We start from the raw sequence: 25,922 nt of genomic DNA, 5'->3' as shown, positions 1-25,922 counted from the left end.
ACTTCAGTTTTCTTTAATGCTACAGTCAGTCAAATGCTGCCTTGATGTCAAAGACAATCCTCGCGTCAAGAGTTCAGCTCTTTAGTTCTTGACGGAACCAAGGTTGTAATGAGGTCAGGAGCTGAGTAGCCCTGGTGGAAACCAAACTGATTGTCAGTGGGCAGGTTTAAAAGTTTTTTTTACTTCATACTTAAAGTTACAAAGCTAGTGTTCAGAATGCATCGGGCAAACCCACATCCATTCCTTGCTTGCTTCCAAAACTAAATTCAAATTCCAGTTGAATCCAATTCATGGTGCCCACGAAAGAGACAAACAAGATCCAATCTGACAAGATATAAGGCATTGCACCCCACCCGGGGCTTGATCTGATGCTTGATCTTGGCAAAAGACTGCAGGTGCCACTTGAGAGCATCATTGATAATCCCTTCCATCACTATTGATGAGTAGGCTGATGGGTTGTTAATTGGGTGGATTTGATTTATCTTGCTCTTTGTGTACAGGGCATACCTGGGCAATTTTCCACATTGCCATGTAGATGGCTGTGCTGTACTGAACAGCTATGAACAGATGCATTTGCAGCAGGTAGATTGATGAGGATGAGGTCAAGTAGGCTTTCCCCTATTGGTTCTTCCACCACCTCCCGCAGACCCAATCTAATTGCTATGTCCTTTAGGATTAAAACTGCTGTTTTAGTAGCAGTGCTATTGAGCCATTCTTGGTGATTGGAGTCCCTTGATCGAGAGTACATTCTATGCCCTTGCCACCTCACGATGCTTCCTTAAAGTGGTGTTCAACATGGAGTACGGATTTATCAGCAAAAGGGGAGAGCAGGATGGAGAGTAGGTTGTAATCAGCAGGTTTCCTTACTCATATTTGACTTGATGCCATGTGACTTCCTGGGTCTAGAGCCAATGTTGAGAACTCCTAGGACAGCTCCCTCTTGATTGTATACAGCTGTGCCATCACCTCTGGTGTGATGGTGGTGTGACATTGAGGTGAATTTTCCCATTCCGCCTGCCATGGGAATTGGAGCAGGTAAGGGGCAGACGATGGAAAGATCTGTTGATCTCGGGTGGGATTTTCTGGTTTCAGGTGAGTGTGGCTGGAAAATTGCACCTATTGTCTGTAAAGTATGGTTCAAGCTATTGCTTGACTAGTTTGGGAGTCAGTTCCCCCAATTTTGGCATAAGCCCCCAGATATTTGTAAGGAGAACAAGGTTGACAGGGTTGTGTTAGATTGGCTAGGAGGGAGTTGAAGAGTGAGTTGAGAAGGGCTAAAAGAGGACATGAGAAGACTTTGGCTGATAGGATTAAGGAGAATCCTAAGGCGTTCTATAGGTATGTCAAGAACAGAAGGTTGGTCAGGGCAAGATTAGGGCCAGTTACAGACAGCAGGGGGAAGTTGTGTGTGGAACCGGAGGAGATTGGAGAAGTATTGAACCAATATTTCTCTTCGGTGATCACACAGGGGGACATGAATATAGCTGAGGAGGACATTGGGTTGCAGGGGTGTAAAATAGACAGTATTACGGTTGATAAGGGGGATGTGCTGGAAATTCTTGAGGGGCTAAAAATAGATAAGTCCCCTGGTCCGGATGGGATCTACCCTAGGATTCTCTGGGAGGCTAGAGAGGTGATTGCAGAGCCTCTGGCTCTGATCTTCAGGTCGTCATTGGTCTCTGGTGTAGTCCCGGAGGATTGGAGGATAGCGAATGTTGTCCCATTGTTTAAGAAGGGGAACAGAGACTTTGCTGGGAATTATAGACCGGTGAGTCTTACTTCTGTTGTGGGCAAGGTTTTAGAAAAAATTATTAGGGATAGGATTTATAGTTATTTGGAGTGTAACGAATTGATTAGAAATAGTCAGCATGGTTTTGTAGCGGGTAGGTCGTGCCTTACTAACCTTATTGAGTTTTTTGAGAAGGTGACCAAAGAGGTGGATGGGGGCAAGGCAGTTGACGTGGTATATATGGATTTTAGTAAGGCGTTTGATAAGGTTCACCATGGTAGGCTTCTGCAGAAAATGCAGATGTATGGGATTGTGGGTAATCTAGGAAGTTGGATCAGGAATTGGCTATCAGATAGGAGACAGAGGGTGGTGGTTGATGGTAAATATTCATAATGGAGTTCGGTTACGAGTGGTGTGCCCCAGGGATCTGTTTTGGGGCCACTGTTGTTTGTAATTTTTATTAATGATCTGGATGAGGGTATAGTTGGGTGGATTAGTAAATTTGCTGATGACACCAAAGTCGGAGGTGTGGTAGATTGTGAGGAAGGGTGTCATAGTCTGCAGGGAGACTTAGATAGGTTGCAGAGCTGGGCCGAGAGGTGGCAGATGGAATTTAATGCGGAGAAGTGTGAGGTAATTCACTTTGGTAGGAGCAACAGATGTGTCGAGTATAGGGCTAACGGGAGGACTTTGAATAGTGTGGATGAACAGAGGGATCTAGGTGTATGTGTACATAGATCCCTGAAAGTTGGGAATCAAGTAGATAAGGTTGTTAAGAAGGCGTACGGTGTCTTGGCGTTTATTGGTAGGGGGATTGAATTTAGGAGTCGCAGCGTCATGTTGCAACTGTACACTACTCTAGTGCGGCCGCACTTGGAGTACTGTGTGCAGTTCTGGTCCCCGCATTACAAGAAGGATGTGGAGGCGTTGGAGAGGGTGCAGAGGAGGTTTACTAGGATGTTGCCTGGTATGGTGGGGAGGTCCTATGAGGAGAGACTGAGGGATTTAGGGTTGTTTTCGTTGGAAAGAAGGCGGCTAAGAGGGGATCTTATTGAAACATATAAGATGATTAGAGGTTTAGATAGGGTGGATAGTGATAGCCTTTTTCCTCGGATGGAGAAAGCTAGCACGAGGGGGCATGGCTTTAAATTAAGGGGGGGTAGCTACAGGACGGATGTCAGGGGTAGGTTCTTTACCCAGAGGGTGGTGAGGGATTGGAATGCCCTGCCTGCTGCAGTTGTAAATGCGTCTAGTTTGGGGGCGTTTAAGAGATCTCTGGATAGGTTTATGGACGAAAAGGGATTGGTATAGGCTAGTGGGTCATTGTTTTTGTAACTGGTCGGCGCAACATCGTGGGCCGAAGGGCCTGTTCTGCGCTGTAATGTTCTATGTTCTATGTTCTATGTTATTGTTGTCATGCTGGGTGGTCCATCTTTCTGTAGCAATTTGATCTTACTGGAGTGGCTTAGTAGGTCATTTTAGAGGGCATTTAAGAGTCAACCACATGCTGTAGGTCTGGAGTCACATGTAGGCCAGATCAAGTAAGGACAGCAGATTTCTTTCCCTCAAGAACATTATTAAAACACATCAAGTTTATTAACAATCAACAACCATTTCATGCTAATTATTACTGAGAGAGCTTTTAATGACTGAATTATATTGAATTTCACAAATTGTCTTTGGGGGTTGGGGGGGGGGGGGTGGTGGTGGCGGTGGTATTTTAACCCCTGGATTTGTAGACCAGCGATACTATCACTATGCCAACACCAATGGCGACGGCTACAAAGAGGAGATGCAAATTTAAAATTAGTGCTATTCTGGAATTAAATCAAAAAGCACTTTTTCATCCAAAAACTAGTAGAAACCTAGATCAGTCTTTCCAAAGTGATGTTAATGGAGGGTCAGTTAAAGCTGTCATAATGGAGATAATTGATTAGTGTTATGTAATTGTATGAAGGGCTATGAAGCAGAGGTTGGTGAATGTGGTTGAGGTACATTGCGGCCAGGATCAAATTAATTAGCAGACCAGACTTGAGGGGCTAAATGGCCTGCTCTAGTTTGTGTCATCCCCACTTAGCCAGGTCATGCCCTCCACTGCATTCAACTCAATTGCATCACTCCATCTCCTCCACACCCTCCCCCTGTTTCCTCCATTCCCTCACTTGACCCCTCCCCAGTTTGTGGGCTCCCCTTTCCCATCAGGGGTTGGGGGGGTGCCCTGCCCCCTTCACCTTGTGGGGGTCCTATCTCCTTCCCCTTCTGAAGGTGGAGGTATGCCCTTCCCCTTGTAGGGGCAGGCTCCCCCCATTGTGGGAAGCCCTCCTGCATTCTGCCCCTGTCCTCTTCCACTCTGGCCTTCTCTTGTCCTTCGATTCTCAGTTCAGTTAACCTTGACGTGAAATGTAAACTTAGCTTTTCGTTCCACCAGTGCTGCCAGACCGGAATATTTCCTTTATTATCTAGCGACCATTTTTTGTCATTAAAGATACATCATAGGTATAGTGTTTCTTTATATACTGTTCCTGAATTTCTGTTGCTCTTCAATACCTCTGACCAAATGTTGCAGCTGCACCTAAAAGCCTGTTTAATTATTACAGGAAGAATGATTTTGGTTTGAGCTTTAGATATTAATGCATTCCTTTAATGCTTTTATAAATTGTTTACTGTTAAATCTAATCTGCTTTTCAGAGGGACACGAAAGTGAAAGCCGCTTTGTTTACCGAAGATATTTTGAGTTTTACGTCCTTGAATCGAAGCTTACAGAATTTCATGGTAAAGTGTTAATGTAAATCTGTGTACCAAGTGAATCAGTCCCACTGTAGGAAACAACACGATAGGGTGTATTTTTGAATGCCTAAATTATTGTCTGTCTAATTTTGGAATTTGTTTCCGATTTACATTCAGTTTTTGAGATGATAACCATATTGTTTTGAATCTGTACTTTGCCATTCTGTATTTATAGCCCAGAGGGTACATAGCATGCTTTGTACGATAGTTAATCAAATACATATTGAGGAACTTGTGATGAGAAACTGTGAAACAGAAGAGGTAAAATGCAAAGCTAGCGAAGCATTATTGACCGTTGTTAGTTAAGTAACATCTTGTACCGAAGATGTTGATTAAAATATCCAAAGAAAGCAGTTTAAGATCTTGGATTGTTGAATGCAGTTCTAATGTATTAAGTATTGATTAAATCCTTCAAAAGGAGATTTTGGTCAGATCCTGTTTAAGCAATTCATTTGTGGTTTGTGTTTTTAGGATCTTTCCCAGATGCACAGCTTCCTTCAAAGAGACTCATTGGATCCAAGAACTTTGATTTCCTGAACTCTAAGCGAGAAGAATTTCAGGAATACCTGCAGGTACATAACTTGTTAATGCATTTGAACCTGCTTTCAGTGTACTGAGCATGACTTCAACTCAGTTTAAGATAAAATTCATGTCACTGTTTGTGAAACTGAGAATTCTATGACAAAAATGCATTGGTGTAACATAGAATACCCAAAAACTCATGCATCAATGTGCAAATCCCTGTATATTAATCTTTCTTTTCTTCCTTTAATTATTTTTGGCTCCTCCTACTTTGTGGCTCCTCTGACACTTGGCAGGAGTGCCTACATTTGTGGTGAATCGACATGCTAATTATTACAGGGATGCTTCTAGAGCTTGTATTGCCAATCTGGTTGAGGACTTTATTGAAACATAGAGAATAGGAGGAGGAATAGGGCATTCAGCCCTTCGAGCTGTTCCACCATTCATTATAATCAGACCTGATCATCCAACTCAGTAGCCTTCCCCCCCATATTCTTTGATGCTTTGGGAATAGAACTAATGTTTTGAATGTGGATGGGACGTGGGATGAAGAACAGGGAGAAGGTATACGGGCAGTTGATGCACCTTCTACGATTATGTGGGAAGATGCCATGGCTGGTGAGGTGCTGGGTATGTTGGAGGATAGGACCAGGATGTCCCGGAAGGATTTGTCCCAGCGGAATGCTGAGGGGAGCAATGGGGAGATTGTGTTGCTGTGCCCCCACCCCTCTCCCGTCCCCACCCCTCCTCTCCTCCCCCCTCTCCTCTCCTCCCCCCTCTCCTCCCACCTCCCCCCCCGTCCCCACCCCGCCCCGTCCCGTCCCTCTCTCGCCCCTCCCTCCCTCTCACCCCTCCCTTACAGTACTAATCTCACCCTATTCAGCTCTGTCCTAGCACCAACCATCTTCAACTGCTTTGTCATCATAAGTTCAAAAGAATAATTGCACCATGTTTAGCACCATTGTGATTCCTCAGGTACTGAAGCAGTCCATTCTCTCTCACACAGCAATGTTCAGGTTGGGGCTAAGTGACATGAAACGTCTATGCTGCACAAATGCCAGAAAATGACTGTCTTCAAAAAGAGAGAATCTAACCGCTTCCCCATGACATACAAGGCATTACCATTGCTGAATCCCCCATGGTCAATGTCCTGAGGTTACAATTGATCAGAAACTGAACTGGGCTAGCCACATAAATACAGTGGCTACCAGAACAGATCAGAGATTTGGAATACTATGGCATTCCTGATCCCCAAAGCCTGTCCACCTTGAGAAGGCACAAGTCAGGATTGCAGAAGCTCAGATGAATGAAGAAGCAACAAGACTCAAAGCTTGCCAAAATCCAGGACACAGCAGCCTGCTTGATTGGCACCCAGTCCACCAACTTAAACATTCAGTGGCTGTACCACTGATGCACTATAGCAACTTGCCAAGGCTCCTTTGACAGCACTTTCCAAACCAGAAATGTGGTGAGTGCAGCAGAAGCATTGGAATGCTATCATCTGCAAGTTTCCCTCCAACTCCACACAGTCCTGCCTTGAAATTATATCATCATTCCTGCAGAGGTGGAGGAGGGCAATTTATGGAGTTGGAAATTGGCAGTTTTAGTGGATGTGTCAGGTATGATACCAAGATTGCAAACTATTGGAGTAGCTTTAGCCAGTTTTCACAGAATGAGGTGGAGTTGGTGGCAAAGATTTAACAGATGCAAATTACTCCCCATCCAGTACTGGATGTCCATCAAGCAATCTGACATTTGGAGAGAGTTGAGAGAGATAGTGATGAAGTTAGTGTCAGCAACGTACATCAGGAATCTGATGTGTTTTCAAATGATCTTGCCAGGGGGCAGATAGAAATAGATTTGATCCTTTGGGAACACCAGAGGTAACGGTAACATCTTTTAAAAGAAATGCAGAAATTGCTTGCGAATGAATGGTCTTCATTATACTTAAATGTTTCATATCAATTCTGGTTACGTTGTTAGCCTTGATGTTCTGAGGGCTGTACATTCTAAAGTAAGCGCTAACTTGGTTTATATTAAGTGGGGTAGAATAATCCATTCAGGAAATAGTCTGCAAAGTTTGAACGCCCCATTAAAGTCATGAAGTTTATTTTATTTTTCTTGAACTTTATTAATAGAATTTGCAGAAACATCCCGAACTCAGTAACAGCCAACTTCTGGCTGATTTTCTATCGCCCGATGGCTGTGAATCTCAGTTTCTTGAGAAGATTCTTCCAGATGTAAATCTAGGTGAGTATAAAGTCCCCTTCACACTATATTGCATGCTACCTGACAGTCCAGTTAATTTTGTTCTTTAATTAAAAGCATTTAAATTTGCTGTTCTGTAAGATAACTGTGAGCATCATGGGAGTAGACAAAGTTTTGAACCATAAAAAATAAAAGCAGGAGTAGGCCATCTAGCCCTTCGAGCCTGCCCCGCCATTCAATAAGATCATGGCTGATCTGAAGTGAATCAGTTCCACTTTCCTCCTTTCTCCCCATAACCCTTAATCCCCTTGCCTATCAGAAATCTATCTACCCCTGACTTAAATATATTCAACGAGCCTCCACCACTTCAATGGGCAGAGAATTCCAGAGATTCACCACCCTTCGAGTGAAGACGTTCCTCCTCAACTCTGTTCTAAACTGCCCCCCGCCCCCTTTATTTTGAGGCTGTGCCCTCTAGTTCTGTTATCCTTTCTAAGCAGGAAGAATCTCTCTACCTCTACCCTATCTAGCCCCTTCATTATCTTGTAAGTCTCTATAAGATCCCCCCTCAGCCTTCTAAACTCTAATGAGTAAAGACCCAGTCTATTCAATCTCTCTTCATATGCTAACCCTGTCATCTCTGGTATCAGCCTGGTGAGCCTTCTCTGTACTCCCTCCAAGGCTAATATATCCTTTTGCAAATATGGGGACCAAAACGGCACACAGTACTCTAGTTGCGGCCTCACCAGTGCCTTGTACAGTTGCAGCAAGACCTCCCTGCATTTATATTCTATCCCCCTCGCTATAAAGGCCAACAAATATTCAGGTTGGAGATTTGAGCTTTTATATCTTTTTATATTGAGATAAATAAAAATGCATTGGTGAGGTTAGAACAGACATTTGTCAGCAACATACTTCTGTTACTGTACAGTGGGTATTAGTTGAAAACATGGGCAATATAAGCTGCATTCTTAACTGAAGTGATGTGAAGATACTGGTGTTGGACTGGGGTATACACAGTAAGAAGTCTCTCAGCACCAGCTTAAAGTTCAACAGGTTTATTTGATGGCACACACCACAAGTTTTCGGAGGGCTGCTCCTTCGTCAGGTGAGTAGGAGTTCTGTTCAGAAACAGGGCATATAAAGACACAAACTCAATTTACAGAATAATGAATAATTATTCAAAATAATAATCATTATTCTGTAAATTGAGTTTGTGTCTTTATATGCCGTGTTCATGCTCCACTCACATTGTCTGTCCCTTTAAGACTTGATTATCTGTAAGAACTTGCATTCCAATCATTATTTTGTAAATTGAGTGCATGCCTTTATATGCCCTGTTTGTGAACAGAACTCCCATTCACCTGACGAAGGAGCCGTGCTCCGAAAGCCAGTGGCTTGTGCTACCAAATAAACCCGTTGGACTTCAACCTGTTGTTGTGAGACTTCTTACTGCCCTTAGCTGAAGGCAGAGAGATTTTGCCAGTTTTTTTTCCTAGCATCATAAGTAATTTTTTTTTGCTGCTACAGCAAATCAGATAACAGTGTGAAAAGTTTAGGCAGCATGACCAAGCTGTGCCAAAATAAACTTAATTTTTGTAATCATCAGAAGGATTCCTTGAAGGTCAGCTGAGCAGGGTTGCTGTGGGGCCTCTCAAGCAGTTGTTTGGCTTTGGTTATTACGGCTTTTCTTTCACCTTCCCAATGGAAGGTAAAATGGGTCTGCAACCCACACCATCTTATGCTGGGGTCTGTCAGTTGGGTCCAAGGTGGTGTTGAGCAGACACCTCAGTTTTTGTTCTTGTATACCTTGGTGTCGCTCATACCAGGAGAATCATAACCATCCAAATGATCCAGGTCTCTCTCAAGCTGTGGAATCCATGGGGGTTTCTCTCATGATCCCTAGAATTTTATTGAGTTAAAATTGGGTTTGTGCATGTGTCCTTGTGGGTTTGACTATTTTGAGAAATATTGTAATTCCCCCTATACTGCTAAATCCCAACATCAGTCTGGAAGGAAACATGAACAGGCTCCTCAGGCTGGAATAATAAAAATGAATTACAGTAATTTCTTTATGGATATAACTATTGCAAAAGTGTAAATGAAATTGTTTAAATAGCATTAGACTACAAACCATTTCACTGAGTGAATTAGATTTCATCACACGTAATATTATGTTATCTATTGTAGGGAAGATTATCAAGTCTGTCCCTGGAAAGCTAATAAAGGAGGTAAGTTGCAAAGATATTTTATAATTTTATTTGCAGTTCCATCTGCACACCAGCCTGAAGTCAGCAGATAACCTGTTCCCAAGTTTCCAGCTACGACGAGTTGCCAGAGAGTGCAGGAGATTAGCTATTCCTAATTTGTCCTTGGATTTTTTCCCCAATTCCCTATTCATCCTATTTCTCTTACTCCCCCCATCATCTGGTAGACATATTCCATATATTGGTGAATACAACCTCAAATGTGTCCTTGAGAAAGAAGGCCTTAATATTGGGACAAGTCTCCTTGATAAAAATCGGCAGGAAAGCTACTAATCTCTGTGGATCTCATGAGTCAGCTAATTCATTGGTTATGCTAGAGGAGTCTAACTTGGCTTCATGCTTAAACAAGAAAATATCTGCAGTTGGAAATGTGAAACAATTACACTTTTTGTCAATAGTTTTTTTTACAAAGGGTCCATTTTGAATTCCTTGTTTCATCTCAGCAAATGCTGCCTAACTCGTTGAGTTTGCAGAGTCTTGTTTACTTTTTAGCTTCATCTTTGTTTAGCTTATTAATTCCTGGTGGTCTTTGTGCACTTGTCTGACCCAATTCTGTCATTTGATGTTGCAAAACTGTTTCAGCTACTATCAGCTAACTCAGCCTAGGCCCCTGGTGGATTGTCATTCCTGCTCATTCTTCTCATGCACATGCTTCTGTTGAAAGCTTGACTGCTGCTAACATGGTTGAGAAACCTGGATGGGATCAGTTTACTGAGCCTGTCATCATGACAAAACCATGAGAATGAAAGGTCATTGATTATGAGCCTGTCAGCGGTCTTATCATTTTAACTATTAATTCATAAGGTTAAATCTCTCAGGACCCAGGGTGAGCTAGCCAATTGGATACAAAATTGACTTGATAATAGAAGGGAAAGGATGGTTGCAGACGGTTGGAGGCCTGTGATCAGTGTGCCTCAGGGATCGGTGTTGAGCCCACTGTTACTTGTTATTTATATTAATCATTTGATGAGAAGAAGGTTTGCAATGACACCAACATTGGTGGCATAGTGAACAGTGAAGAATGTAGAACATTATAGCACAGTGTTGTGCTGACCTATGAAACCAATCTAAAACCCATCTAACCTACACTATTCCAATGTCATCCATATGTTTATCCAGTGACCATTTAAATGCTCTTAATGTTGGTGAGTCCACTACTGTTGCAGGCAGGGCATTTTATGCCCTTACTACTCTGAGTAAAGAACCTCTGACGTCTGTGCTATATCTATCACCCCTCAATTTAAAACTATGTCCTTTTGTGCTAGCCATCACCATCTGAAGAAAAAGGCTCTCACTGTCCACCCTATCTAATTCTCTGATCATCTTGTATGCCTGTATTCAGTCACCTCTTAACCTTCTCTCTAACAAAAACAGCCTCAAGTCCCTCATCCTTTCCTCATAAGACCTTCCCACCATACCAGGCAACATCCTGGTAAATGTCTTCCGCACCTTTTCCAATGCTTCCACATCCTTCCTATATATAATGTGGCAACCAGAACTGTACGCCATACTCCAAGCGCGCCCGCACCAGAGTTTTGTACAGCTGCAACATGACCTTGTGGCTCCAAAACTCAATCCCTCTACCAATAAAAGCTAACATACTGTATGCCTTCTTAACAACCCTATCAACCTGGGTGCCAACTTTTAGGGATCTATGCACATGGACACCGAGATCTCTCTGCTCATCTACACTACCAAGTATCTTACCATTAGCCCAGTACTCTGTATTCCTGCTACTCCTTCCAGAGTGAATCACCTCACGCTTTTCCTCATTAAGCTCCATTTGGCACCTCTCAACCCAGCTTTGCAGCTTATTTACATCCCTCTGTAACCTGCAAATCCGTCCGCACTATCCACAACTCTAGACTTTAGTGTCATCAGCAAATTTACTAATCCATCCTTCTACGCCCTCAAGCAGGTCATTTATAAAAATGACAAACAGCAGTGGCCCCAAAACAGATCTTTGTGGTACACCACTAGTAACTGAACTCTAGGATGAACATTTCCCATCAACCACCACTCTGTCTTCTTACAGCTAGCCAATTTCTGATCCAAACTGCTAAATCACCCTCAGTCCAATGCCTCCGTATTTTCTGCAATAGTCTACCTAGGGGAACCTTATCAAATGCTTCATTGAAATCCATATACACCACATCAACTGCTTTATCCTCATCCACCTCTTTGGTCAGCTTCCCAAAGAACTCAGTAAGGTTTGCGAGGCACAACCTAGCCTTCACAAAACAGTGTCGACCATCCCTATTCAAATTGTTCCTTTCTAGATGATTATAAATTCTATCTCTTATAATCCTTTCCAAAACTTTGCCCACAACAGAAGTAAGGCTCATTGGTCTATAATTACCAGGGTTGTCTCTACTCCCCTTCTTGAACAAGGGGACAAGTCTTCTGGCTCTATTCCTGTAGACAATGATGACTTAAAAGATCAAAGCCAAAGACTCAGCTTCCCAGAGAATCCTAGGATTAATCCCATCCAGCCCAGAGAACTTATCTATTTTCATACTTCCCAGAATTGCTAACACCTCCTCCTTATGGACCTCAATCCCATCTAGTCTAATAGCTTGTATCTCAGTATTCTCCTCGACAACTTTGTCTTTTCCCTGTATAAATACTGATGAAACATTTAGCGCCTTTCCTATCTCTTTGGACTCCACACACAAGTTCCCACTACTGTCCTTGACTGGCCCTAATCTTACCCTAGTCATCCTTTTATTCCTGACATAGCTATAGAAAGCTTTAGGATTTTCCTTGATCCAGGCCTGCCAAAGACTTCTTATGTCTCTTGGCTCTCCTTAGCTTTCTCTTTAGGTCCTTCCTGGCTAACTAACTCTCAAGCGCCTTTACGTCTCATCTTTACATAAGTCTCCTTCCACTTTATAAGAGATTCAACTTCTTTAGTAAACCACGGTTCCCTCGTTCGACCACTTCCTCCCTGCCTGACAAGTACATACTTATCAAGGACACGCAGTAGTTTTTCCTTGAACCAGCTTCACATTTCAATTGTGCCCATCCCCTGCAGTTTCCTTCTACATCCTAAATCTCACCTAAACGCATCATAATTTCCTTCCCCACCTCCCCCCCCACCCCCAGCAATGACTCTTGCCCTGCAGTATATACCTATCCCTTCCCATCACTGAAGTAAACGTAACTGAATTGTGGTTACTATCATTAAAGTGCTCACCTACCTCCAAATCTAACACCTGGGCTGGTTCATTACCCAGCATCAAACCCAATGTGGCCTCGCCTCTTGTTGGCCTATCTACGTACTGTGTCAGGAAACCCTCCTGTGCACATTGGACAAAAACTGACACATCTAAAGTACTTAAAGTACTTCCAGTCAATATTTGTAAAGTTAAAGTCCTCCATAACAACTATCCTATTACTTTTGTTCCTATCCAGAATCATCTTTGCAATCCTTTCCTTTACATTTCTGGAGCTTCTTGGGGGCCTTTAGAAAACTCCCAACAGGGTGACCTCTCCTTTGCTGTTTCTATCTAGGATTGCAACGGGATTTTGATCAGTTGAGCCAGTGGGCTGATGAATGGCAGATGGCATTTAATTTCAATAAATGTGAGGTGATGTATTTTGGTAGATAGAATTGGGACAGGATGCACTCAGTTAATGTTAGGGCATTGGGGAGAGTTATAGAACAATGAGGTCTAGGAGTACAGATTCATAGCTCCTTGAAAATGGAATCACAGATGGACAGGGTGATGAAGAAGGCATTCGGCATGCTTGGTTCCATTGGTCAAAAAATTGAATATGAGAGTTGTGACGTCTTGAAGTTGTACAAGACATTAGTAAGGCCACACTTGGAAGACTGTGTACAGTTCTGATCACTCTATAATAGAAACTAAAAAGAACTCAGAAACTAAACCAAAAAGAATGCAGAAAAGATATGCTAGGATGCTAACTGGACTTAAGTTATAAGGAGGGGCTGGAGAGACTGGTACTTATTTCCCTGGAGCATAGGAGTCTTAGGGATGATCTTATAGAGGTCTGTAAAATAATGAGGGGCATAGGTCAGCTAGATGGTCAATGTCTTTTCCCAAAGTTGGGAGAGTCTGAAACCAGAGTGCATAGGTTTAAAGTGAGAGGAGAGAGATACAGGAGTCCAGAGGGGTGACTTATTTTTCATTCAAAGGGTGGTGAGTATTTGAAACGAGTTGCCAGAGGCACTAGTAGAGAGGGGTACAATTTTGTCTTTTAAAAAGCATGCAGACTGTTATGTGGGTAAGATGGGTATTGAGGTCCGTGGGCCAAATGCAGGCAATTGGGACTTGCTTAGTGGTAAAAACTGGGTGGCATGGACAAGTTGGGCCAAAGGGCCTGTTTCCATGCTGTAAATCTCTATAACTCTGTCACACAGTCAGGCTAGACTCCTCCAAGTTGATTCATTCACTTGATCACTAAATCTCAGTGATCAAAAACTAATAAATATTGAAATAAAATCAAATATAAAGAATTGTGAATTACTTTAATTGTTTGATTTTATCCTAACCTGGGTCAGTGATAAATTACTGTGCAGTATTTTCACAGGCACCTGTTTCTTTATTTTCTACATATTGCACCTGCTGTGTAATTTATGCAATTGTTATTCCCCTATTGCTGTTGTATAGAAAGGCCAACATCTGGAGTCATTCCTCACAGCATTCATCAATTCTTGTGAGGCTCCCAAACCTAAACCAAGCAGGCCGGAACTCACCATTCTCAGTCCTACTTCGGAAAACAATAAGAAGGTCAGTTTGAGAGTGTGTATTTGGCAGGTGATTTGTGGGAGAGGCCAATCAGTTATGACCCTTTTTTGTTGTAATAAACACTGTTCTTGTGATTTGAAATAGTAGCACAGTTTTTATTTATGAGTAAGTTATTCATCAATGGGATTTCAGTTGTCCCATCAGTTTGTGTGTGTCCATAAATTTGGTAATTTGGAAGCAGTAGAAGTGGATACGTTTACTGAATTTAATAGTTTTGAACTTACTTTATTACAGTGAGATTTCACTATTGTTAGTCTTCTGCAGGTAGCGATAGTGGTCCACTAATCTCTGCTTGTTGACCAAGGTGTACAATGGCTGTTTCAGTTCACGTTAAAATTGCCCAATTTAAGGAGTTGCAAATTTTAAGAAAATAAATGAATTTTATGAAATGCAAAAATTGAAGTAAATGCTTTTATGCTGTCTTTTGACAAAATGACCATCATGAACTCGTTACAAATCCACTCATTTTCAGAATTTACATAATCTTTGTAACAAAGGGTAAAATTTATATACTGTGGATTTACCACACCTATTTCTAGGTGTCAGGATTTTATATTATTTTTGTGACATTGATGTCCAGAGATCTCATTTCAAGTGTAGCAGTAATGCTGTACCTGGTTTTTACATATTTATTGTAGGGTTTTTGAATGTATCTGAAGAGATTTAAGAGACGTAGGGATAATACATGATCATAGGGTTGCATTAGATCATCCATAATCATTACTAAATGGCAGGGCAATCTTGAAGGACCAGATAGATACAATACTTGTGCTCCTATTTTTATGTTACTTTTAACTTGTACCTACTATTCAGTCCTCCCATCACGGGTGGCAATGTCTGCCCAACAGAGATAGCTGAAAGATGCACCATTTTATTGCAATTTGTTGTTCACAACAGTGAGGGAGATTGACTGATAACATGGTAGAAGCCTTTTGTACAGTATGCACTCCCTAAGACCATAAGACATAGGACCAGAATTAGGCCACTCAGCCCATCGAGTCTGCTCCACCATTTAATCATGACTGATATATTTCTCATCCTATTAGCATTTAATCGTGGCTGATATTTATCTCATCCTATTTTTCCTCTCTCCTTTTAGCATTGCATTTATTTTGTGTCACACATCATACTTGGTCCTCTGGCTCACTGAGAGCAACAACATAAGTCTTGTAGGTAAAATAATACCTCTGAGATTGTTAGTGAGTCAAAGTACAGTAGCTTTTATTTCAAAACTCTGGCTTTTGTTCTAGAGCTTTGGGAGAACTGGTTCCTAACAATGAGCTACCAGACTTCTCATGGAACATAAATACAAGCGGGTATTTATACATCAGGAATCTTAGTAACAAGTATGACATAAACTTCCAATTCTGGGCAAAATCTTTGATTTTCCTTCTTCAATTACCATGCCTACAACTGCTTTGGCATCTTTGAAGTTACTTGTTAACATAAACAGCAAGGCTTGCAATGTCTGCAAAATAACATTCACACCTGACCAGCTATATTCACATTTGACCATTTGTCTTTATGAGAGTTAAAGAATGAAAGACATGAACAAGAAATTTACATTAACGCCAGGAGCAATATAAGCCTGGGAAGATCAGCCATGATGAAGAGTTATGTTTGTGATACATTCTAGGTACAAAATTCATTAACCTTTTCCCTCCTTAAAGGTACAAAATGCATTAACTCTTTCCATACTTCAGTCACGAGATTTTTTTTCCATTAAAAATCATGATAGTAATCATCGATTGTAAATGGCAGCATGTGTTGGTGTGAAGCACCATTTTTTAATGCTGTTGAAGGAAAGACGGTTCATTAGTAGTTAATGCCTCCTTTCTTTCAGCTCTTTAATGACCTGTACAAAAATAATGCCAATCGTTCCGAAAGTACAGAGAAGAAATACAACCAGAACTACTTCATGGAAATGATGACATTAGATGGTGTTTATGATTACCTGATGTATGTGGGTAAGTGAGCATTTAGACTCACCTTATACATTTGAACTAAAACGTATATGCTTCCTCCAGAATGGTGGCTCCTTGAATGTGCCATCTTGCTTTACAGACATATTGGGGGGAGGGTGCAATTCTCCCAAAAGTGCTGAATTGGCAGGAAAACTGTTCATAATCCTGACACTTTTCTCAGTTAAGCTTCTCACTCAAAACTCTGCATTTTGTGCGATGCAGAGGCCCCAGTCATGAATATCACTAAACGCTCGGGGACCGGGGCCAAAGAGCCTGAAATCGACGGGATGTGTGGGAACTCGCGCACGCGCACATTGCTGGGAGATGATGGACAAGACCTTCCAGCATCCAGATCACTGCCTACACAAATCGCTGGCTTCATTGCTGGCCCCCACAACCCCACCACACACACCGCTGGCCCCCATGATCCCCTGACAGAGACATTACTGGCCCCCACAACACCCTTAACATTCGTCACTGGCCTCATCGTCCCATCCCCCCACCCTGTACCCCCCCACCCCCTGTCTCCCCTGCCCCCATAGCCCTCCAGATTCAAATGTCCCCAGGCCAGATGCTGGATCTCTGGGCTTGTCCCTCCCAAGGCTGGTGGAGATGCATCAGGAAACCTGGGAAGTTGTGGAAGGGCTGTCAGCAACCATGCTGCAACTGCAAGGCTGTTTAGGGGAATCAAACAGAGTGCTGTTGCAGGAGGTAGTGCTGACACAGCATGAGACCCAGGCCAACACTAAGGGTGGCGACCGCAGTGGCTTGGGGTCTGTCCTCATGGGTGACAGGGTTGAGGCCATCCTGGAGAAGCTACGGGCCACGAGTGTGTGTGTTTCCGGCATCCAGGAGGCACAGCATTCAATGGCGTGGATGTCGGGGGCATGTGGGAGACACTGCCGGCCATGGCTGGGACTCTGGCTGGCATTCTGGAGACGTGGCAGGACGTGGCTGTGAGCCTCGACAACTTAGCCCAGGTTCAGAGGGCTACTGCTGAGGGGCTCTAGAGCCTGGTGTACTCATAGAATGCTGTAGCAGAGGGGCTCTGGAGTTTGGCCGAGCCTCTGAGGGATTGTACATCAGGACTGTCAGACCCAGGTGACACCAAAGCTTCTGGAGCTCAGTCCAGCTATCCTGGTGTCCCATGGAGTCCCCTTGGGACTTCTGGGCACCCCAAGGGAGGAGGAAGGGCACGAGTCCATGTGGGGTCTTCCACCCAGGAGATCCCGGACGTCCTGAGACCTTACGATTTACCCTTTCCTCACACCGGGGCATGTCGGGGCCAGCGAGATGAACAGGGTGGCACCGAAACAGTGCCATCCGCAAGTCAGCCAGGGCCCGGCCACCCAGGGGACGTCCGCCAAGGGCATCACAGGCAACGGGGCGTGCATCACAGCTGGACATCCCCACCTCCGAATTGCATCCTGGGGTAGCACCTAGAAGAAGCAGTGGACAGCACTAAGTTAGAAAGTTGTAGTTCACTAGAGAGCACAGGTGAAGGTCAGGATTTGGTGATCATTTATGTTACGAGCACAGTAAACTGTTAATTGCACATCATGCTGTGACTAATGTGTCTCTGATTTCTGATTCCGCCCCCGCCCCCCCCCCCACCAAAACAGCTCAGTGATCCCAATTCCCAAACATTGAGGTGCTGCCTGTTGAGCCTTGCAGACTCAGCCCATGTTTGAGTGCCTGCCCTACATTCGCCAACATCCACCAGACCCTTGGTGCAAATGTCCCCACCTCTCTTGGCCAAAAAACATGTGCCACCCTTAGAGCTCCATAGGCCACGGTGGCAACATGCATTTGGAGTACAGGTAGGAGTCAGACTTGAATTGCACCAGGGGCAGGATCCCACTGCGCACAACAGTGAGTCGTCATCACCCTCCAGCCTTCAACCAAGACTCGCAACCATTGCCAGCCCAGGCAGATTTATAGGGTCGGATGTTTCTGGGGGATGTAGTGATGGGATGACAGGAGCAGGGGAAGAGTGATGTGGTGGTTTGGGGGCCCAGGTTGATTTGGAGGGGGAATAGTGACTGCACTTGCTCCTGGGGTGTGGTGGATTTGTGTTGGTTGCACCCCCTTGCTGCACAGCACCAGCTGGGTGAAGCGGGTTGCGATCAAGGCATCCTTCGCTGTCCGACACTTGCCACTGCCGCCCACTGTCTTTCCTCCAGCTCTTCATGTGGTGGAGTGCCCCCTCGCTGCTCCTCCTCTTCCTCCTCAACCTGCTCCAGCTGGTCTCCCTGCTGCTGGGCAATGTGCTGACTGCAGCAAACGATAACGATGTGTGAAGCACACACAGAGCCATACTGGAGGGCCCCCTCAGAACAGTCCAAGCAGCAGAACTGCATCTCAGCAGGTCGATGCGCTGCTCAACGACATGGTCCTCATTGTAGCGTGTCTCCGTCTCAGTCTGGGGCTCCACACAGGCATCATCAGCCATGATCTTAGTGGGAAACCCTTGTCACCCTTGAGCCATTGCTATGTGTGCAACTGCAACATTTGTTACAAGCACATGTTGCTGGTCCGCGTCACAGGGCAGGGACGGGCTGCAAATCAGCACCAGATGTGTGTTGAGTGACAGCAGATTCCATGCAGCTCATGTTTGAACCTCTGCACCCCGGCCTGGAGCAGCAGCTGCTTCATCTGGTTAGACCTCAGTCAGTACACTCCTCTCCCAGCCCAGAATACCAGCACTTAGTAGAGTCCCTGACCACACCATGCAGAAAGACAAAGTGCTGTGGAGTGGGTAGGGGAAGCAGGAACCCTCGAGGCCGCTTTCCACAGTGCACTTCAGCACTGCTTGGAGGGGGGTGGGGGGGGGAAGCAGTACTCGACATTGCCTCTCAGTGCACTTCAGTCCTGCTTGGAGAGGGGGTGGGGAGCGAGGGAGCCCTCGAGGCTGCCTCTCTCAGTGTGCCTCTGTGCTGCTTGGTGGAGCGGGAGTGGGGGTCGATTCCCTGACAGAACTTCACCCAGGGAGCTGTGAGGAAATGGAAACCCTCTCAACACCTCACCTGCCAACCCCCCAGTTGTCACTCAGCAATGGGCCAATATCTGAAGGAGCAGAAGGAAGACCACCAGGCATCTCCAGGGCTTGTCTGCAACATCTCCCATGCTCTGTTAGCAGCTCTTACCTTCTCACGCCAGTTCAAGGCTGCCACGCAGGTTGTAACTTTTAAGTACCTGTTCAGATTTGTGCCAAAATTAATCAGAGAGGTGGGAGAAGCAGACTTGGGCAGAGATTGTTGTGTGGATTCTGATAGTTGCATGCAGAGGTATGTAAGCTCATGCTAAACAGCGGCCCGCTGATTTTCAGCGGGTTCCCGGCAGTGTCATTTTTCTCTGGCTGGGAGATGTGCGTGAGTCGCAAAAACTGTTGGGGAACCCGCGAAATGGCCAACACGCGCATCTCCCGGCTCGACCCGCCAAAAAAGTTGCAGGTCGCAATGGGAGAGTCGTGGCCATGGTTGCCCTAGCTTAGTATGATTTCTGTGCTCATCATGGATGCGGGCATAGTAGAGTCAAATAGCCATTCATGCTGGAATCTCTTGGTGAATTTCTTTAAAATATGTAATAACTGCAGAATAAACAATTGGTGAATAATCTTTCCCCTCCCATCTCATTTTCCTCTCCCTCCCAGAACCACAATAAGGCACCTATTATCTTCACTTTTCACCCATCAGCCTCCGTATTCAAAGGATTATTCTCCCCCCATTTCCACCAACTCGAGCATGATGCCACCACCCAACCCCTCCCTCTGTAGCCCCAACAGACCATGCCCTTCCCATGACCCCTTCTCATGGCACTTTCCGTTGCAATTACAAGAAGTGGATCTCCTCCTCCTTCATTGTCCAAGGTGAAGCTGCAGTTTATTCCAATTTAGTCTACTGTATTCATTGCTCACAATACAGCTTCCTCCACACTGAAGATGTCAAGCACAGGCTGGTTAACTTGTGGAACACCTTTGCTCACTCTGCAACTTGCTCCCATTTCTGTTGATGGCTTTTTTCAGTGTAAAGTCTGACAACACCACGTTTTAGTCCAACCGATTTATTTGATAGTAAACTCACAAGCTTTCGAGGGGACTGCCTCTTTGTCAGGTGAATGGAGAGTTCTGGCCTCGGACAGAGCATATAAAGCACAGACAGTTTAGAGATTACTGATTAGAATGCGAATCTTTACACCTAACCTGCTGTTCAAGTCTTAAGGTAGCCGACAATGTGAGTGGAAGGAGCACTGATCACAGGTTAAAGAGATGTGTATTGTCTCCAGACAACGCCGGCACATCCACATCATTGTTTCAGTGTTCCAGAGAAGCCCAGGGTGAAGATACTTTACAGCCTTCTGGTCTCAACATTGCATTCAACAACTTTAGACTGAGTTCTGCCCTCCATTTTGAATTTGTCCCCACAAATGGCAGTCTGTATCTTGTTCTCATGTTTTTGCTGTCAGACAACATTGAACTTTAGTTTGCAATTAACACCTACTCTGAACACATGCTTTAGAAACATAGAAAATCGGTGCAGGAGTAGGCCATTCAGCCTTCTCTACTATTCAGAATGATCATGGTTGATCTTTTATCTCATTGCCATTCACCAATGCTGTCTCCATATCCTTTGACACTTTTGAAGTCTAGAAATTTATCTATTTCCTTCCTTAATATATTCAATGCTATGGCTTCCACAGCCATCTGTGGTACAGAATTCTACAAGCTCACTACTCTGAGTGAAGATGCTTCTCCTCAGCTCATTTCTAGATGGCCTAATCTGCATTCCAATTGTTCTACAACTGCCAGACAGAGGAAACAACATCCCTGCTTCCACTCTGTCCAGCACTGTCAGAATTTTATATTTCAATGAGATCCCCAATGAGATCTTCTTAATTCAAGTTAATACTGGTCCACTGAACCCAATCTCCCCTCATATGACAATGATGCCATCCAAGGAATCAGTCTGGTAAACCTCTGCTGCGCTCCCTCTACGGCAACTATACCTATTTTTAGATAAGGAGACCAAAGTTGTGCACAGTACTCCAAGTGTGGTCTCACCAAGGCCCTACAGCTGTGGTAAGACATCCTTGCTCCTGTACTCAAATCCTTTTGCAATCCATTTGCCTACCTAACTACTTGCTGTACCTGCATGCTTGCTTTCAACAACTGTTGTACTTGGACACCTACGTTCCTTTGTAGAACATAGAACACTACAGCACAAACAGGCCCTTCGGCCCACAAGTTGCGCCGATCACATCACCTACCAACCTACAGACCTATCTATAACCCTCAATCTCATTAAACCCCATATACTCATCCAGAAGTCTTTTAAAAGACCCCAGCGAGTTCGCCTCCACCACCACTGACGGCAGCCGATTCCATTCACTCACCACCCTCTGAGTGAAAAACTTACCCCTAACATCACTTCTGAACCTCCCTCCCCGCACCTTAAATCTGTGTCCTCTCGTAGCGACCATTTCAAACCGGGGAAATAGCCTCTGAGAGTCCACCCTATCTATTCCTCTCAACATTTTGTAAACTTCTATCAGGTCGCCTCTCAACCTTCGTCTCTCCAGGGAAAAGAGTCCCAGCTCCCTCAACCTAACTTCATAAGGCATGCCTCCCAGTCCAGGCAACATCCTTGTAAATCTCCTCTGCACCCTTTCAATAGCTTCTACATCTTTCCTATAGTGAGGCGACCAGAACTGCGCACAATACTCCAAATGAGGCCTGACAAGGGTCTTATAAAGTTCCAGCATTACCTCCCGACTCCTAAACTCAATCCCTCGATTAATGAAGGCCAGTACGCCATACGCCTTCTTGACCACCTCCTCCACCTGCGAGGCCGATTTAAGAGTCCTGTGGACCCGGACCCCAAGATCCTTCTGCTCCTCAACACTACTCAGACTTCTGCCCTTGATAGTGTACTCGTTCATCCCGTTGGTTCTGCCAAAATGGACGACTACACATTTATCCGCGTTGAAGTCCATCTGCCACTTCTCCGCCCAGTCCTGCATCCTATCTATGTCCTGCTGCAACTTTTGCCATCCTTCCAGATCATCCACAACACCACCGACCTTCGTGTCATCAGCGAACTTACTTACCCATCCCTCCACTTCCTCATCCAGGTCATTTATGAAAATGACAAACAACAAGGGTCCCAGAACAGATCCTTGAGGCACTCCGCTGGTGACTGACCTCCATTCAGAAAAAGCCCCATCCACAACCACACTCTGCCTTCTCCATCAATATACATCAATATACATCAATGTACATCAATATTTCATCAATTGCCATTTAAGTCATACTCTGCCATTCTGTTTCTCCATCCAAATTAGAGAACTTCACATTTATCCACGTTATACTGCATCTTCAACATATTTGCCCACTCACTCAACTTGTCTAAATCACTTTGACGCCTCTTAACTTCCTCATCTTCCTCACCAATCACATTCCCACCAAGTTTCATGTCGTCAGCAAACTTGGAAATATTACATTTGGTCCCCTCATCTAAATTGCTGGTGTGGCACTGCTGCCTCATAGCGCCAGGCACCCAGGTTCGATTCCCAGCTTGGGTCACTGTCTGCGAAGTCCCCGTGTCAGCGTGGGTTTCCTCTGGGTGCTCCAGTTTCCTCCCACACACCTGTGACGTGCTGCTTAAGTGCATTGGTCATACTAAATTCTCTCTGTGTATCTGAATAGGTACTGATGTGACAACTAGGGGATTTTCGCAGTAACTTCATTGCTGTGATAATGTAAGCCTATTTGTGACAAATAAATATAAAATGAAAATATTATGAATAGCTGGGACCCAAACCCTGCGAGATCCCACTAGCTACTGCCAGCCACTTTGAAAAAGATCCATTTATTCCTGCCTGCTAGCCAATTCTCAATTCATGTCAATATATTACCCCCAATCCCTTGCACTTTAACGTTGCACACTAGCCCCTTATGTGGGATTTAATCAAAAGCTTTCTGAAGATCCAAATTCACAAATCTGCTGGTTCATGTATGTCTATTATACGAATTAGCTACTGAAACATCTCCAGTAGGTATGTCAAACATGATTTCTCTTTCATACATTCATGTTGCCTTTGTCTAATCCTGTTGATATTTTCTGAGTGTCCTGTTATTGCATCCTTTATAATGAGATTCTGATGTTAGGCTAACCGGCCTTTGTTTCTTTATTACTATTATTGCCACTTCCTTTGCTTTTTTCCGTGACATCTTTGTCATTTACTTACCCCTGACTTCTAATCTATCCCTGCTCCACCTGACTCTCCTCCCTTTTCAAATGTATAAAACCCATTACATTCCTATCTCTTTTCAGTTCTGAAGAAGAATCATACAGACTCGAAGCGTTAACTCTGTTTTTCTCTCCCTAGATGTTGCTGGATCTGCTAAGGTTTTCCAGCACTTTTTTCGGATCTTTTTCTTCCACAGTGTTTTGCTTTTATTTTGGTGAATGATCCAGGACCTTGATAGGCATAGGTCATTCAGCTTCCGAGCCTGTTCTGCCGTCCAGTCAGAATATGATTTATCTGTACCTCATCACCATTTGCCTGCTTTGGTTCCTTGTTGCCCTTACCTAACACACATCTATGAATCCCAGTCTTGAAGATTTCTATTGATTTGTCCACATCCTTTTGAGGAAAAGAATTCCTTACTTTCATTGTATCCTTGCAGTGCAGAAGAAGACATTCAGTACATTGAGTCTGCCCGACTCTTTGGCAGAGGATCTGACCCCAGCCCTCTCTTCCACCCTATCCCCGTAACTCTACACATTTCCCATTTCCTAACCTACAAACCTTTAGAGCACTAAGGGGCAATTTTGCATTGCTGGTCCAAATAACCTGAGAGACGAAACTGGAACACCCAGAGGAAATCCGTGCAGCACGGATTCGTTAAGGGGAAGTCGTGTTTGATGAATTTATTGGATTTCTATGAGGATGTGACTAGTGCGGTAGACAGAGGGGAACCAGTGGATGTGGTGTTTCTCGATTTTCAAAAGGCGTTTGATAAGGTGCCTCACAAAAGATTGCTTCAGAAGGTTAGGGGGCATGGAGTTGGTGGTAAGGTGTTAGCGTGGAAAAAGGATTGGTTGTCTAATAAGAGGCAGAGAGTTGGTATCAATGGGTGCTATTCTGGTTGACGGTTGGTGACTAGTGGAGTGCCGCAGGGATCAGTGCTGGGGCCTCAGCTATTTACCATTTATATAGATGATCTGGAGGAGGAGGCTGAGTGTAGGGTGCCGAAATTTGCTGATGACACAAAGATGAGTGGAAAAGCAAATTGTGCGGAGGGTGTGGAAAGCCTGCAGAGGGATCTGGATAGGCTGAGCGAGTGGATGAGGACCTGGCAGATGGAGTGCAATGTTAGCAAGTGTGAGGTTATCCACTTTGACAGAAATAATAGTAGGAGGGATTACTATTTAAAGGGAGAAAAGCTGCAGTATGCTACGGTGTAGAGGGATCTGGGGGTCCTTGTGCATGAGTCGCAAAAACCCAGTCTGCAGATGCAGCAGGTGATCAAAAAGGCGAATGGTATGCTGGCCTTTATAGTGAGGGGGATAGAATATAAAAGCAGGGAGGTCTTGCTGCAACTGTACAGGGCACTGGTGAGGCCGCAGCTGGAGTACTGTGTGCAGTTTTGGTCGCCACACTTGCGCAAGGATATTTTGGCCTTGGAGGGAGTGCAGAAGAGGTTCAGTAGGTTGATACTGGAGATGAGGGGGTTGGACTATGAAGAGAGACTAAATAGACTGGGTCTGTACTCGTTGGAGTTTAGAAGGATGAGGGGGGATCTTATAGAGACGTATAAGATAATGAAGGGCATGGATAGGTACAGGTAGAGAGATTCTTCCTGCTCAGAAAGGACAGCAGGACTAGAGGGCACAGCCTCAAGATAAGGGGGGGGTGGGGGGGAGCAGTTTAGAACGGAGTTGAGGAGGAACTTCTTCACTCAAAGGGTGGTGAATCTCTGGAATTCTCTGCCTGTTGAAGTGGTGGAGGCTACCTCGCTAAATATATTTAAGTCACGGGTACATAGGTTTTTGACAGACAAGGGAATTAAGGGTTATGGGGAGAAAGCGGGAAAGTGGAACTGATCCACTTCAGATCAGCCATGATCTTATTGAATGGCGGGGCAGGCTTGAAGGGCTAGATGGCCTACTCCTGCTCCTACTTCTTATGTTCTTATGAAATGGAGAGAACGTGCAAACTCCACACTGACAGTTACCTGAGGCCAGAATTGAACTTGAGTCCCTGGGGCTGTGAGGCAGCAGTGTTAACCATTGTGCCACTGTTCTCGCCCTATCCCTATTTTGCAATTCCTTATGTGGAAAAGTGCTTTTTATTCCTGAATGGGCTAGAGCTAATTTTAAGATTCCTTTATTCAGGAGTCACCCATTGGAGAAAATAATTTCGCTGTATCTAACCTATCACATTCAGATTGTTCTCAAAATGTCCCTTTAAACTCCTTAGGCGTATTAGGGGAAATTAATCCGCCAAAAATAGGAAATTGATCACACAAAAGTGAGCAATACTGAGGGTTATCAATATGTCCATCCAAGGAAAGCTGTTTATCTGTATTACAGGTTGATTTGTTTTTAGGACTCTATATTCATAAGCATACTTTAGAAATGCTCAACATAAAAGGGCCAATTTGAAATTG

General features: G+C 44.3%; 1 protein-coding gene across 3 annotated transcripts in view; it reads left to right on the top strand.

Annotated features, from left to right (window-relative positions):
• snx14 (sorting nexin 14) overlaps positions 1-25,922 on the top strand; it is a 152,878-nt gene that overhangs the window by 87,256 nt on the left and 39,700 nt on the right. For all 3 annotated transcript variants that reach the window (XM_080200285.1, XM_080200284.1, XM_080200283.1), the window contains 6 exons: positions 4,418-4,501; positions 4,988-5,088; positions 7,177-7,288; positions 9,437-9,477; positions 14,148-14,267; positions 16,129-16,252. In XM_080200285.1, the coding sequence (XP_080056411.1) occupies positions 4,418-4,501; positions 4,988-5,088; positions 7,177-7,288; positions 9,437-9,477; positions 14,148-14,267; positions 16,129-16,252 (582 nt within the window). The remainder of the gene's footprint in view (positions 1-4,417; positions 4,502-4,987; positions 5,089-7,176; positions 7,289-9,436; positions 9,478-14,147; positions 14,268-16,128; positions 16,253-25,922) is intronic.

Source organism: Carcharhinus amblyrhynchos, chromosome 12 (genome assembly GCF_965287045.1).
Source record: "Carcharhinus amblyrhynchos chromosome 12, sCarAmb.v2.hapA, whole genome shotgun sequence".
NCBI classification, from domain to species: domain Eukaryota; kingdom Metazoa; phylum Chordata; class Chondrichthyes; order Carcharhiniformes; family Carcharhinidae; genus Carcharhinus; species Carcharhinus amblyrhynchos.
The sequence above is the reverse complement of the archived record's forward strand: the minus strand, read 5'-3'. Positions and strand labels throughout refer to the sequence as shown.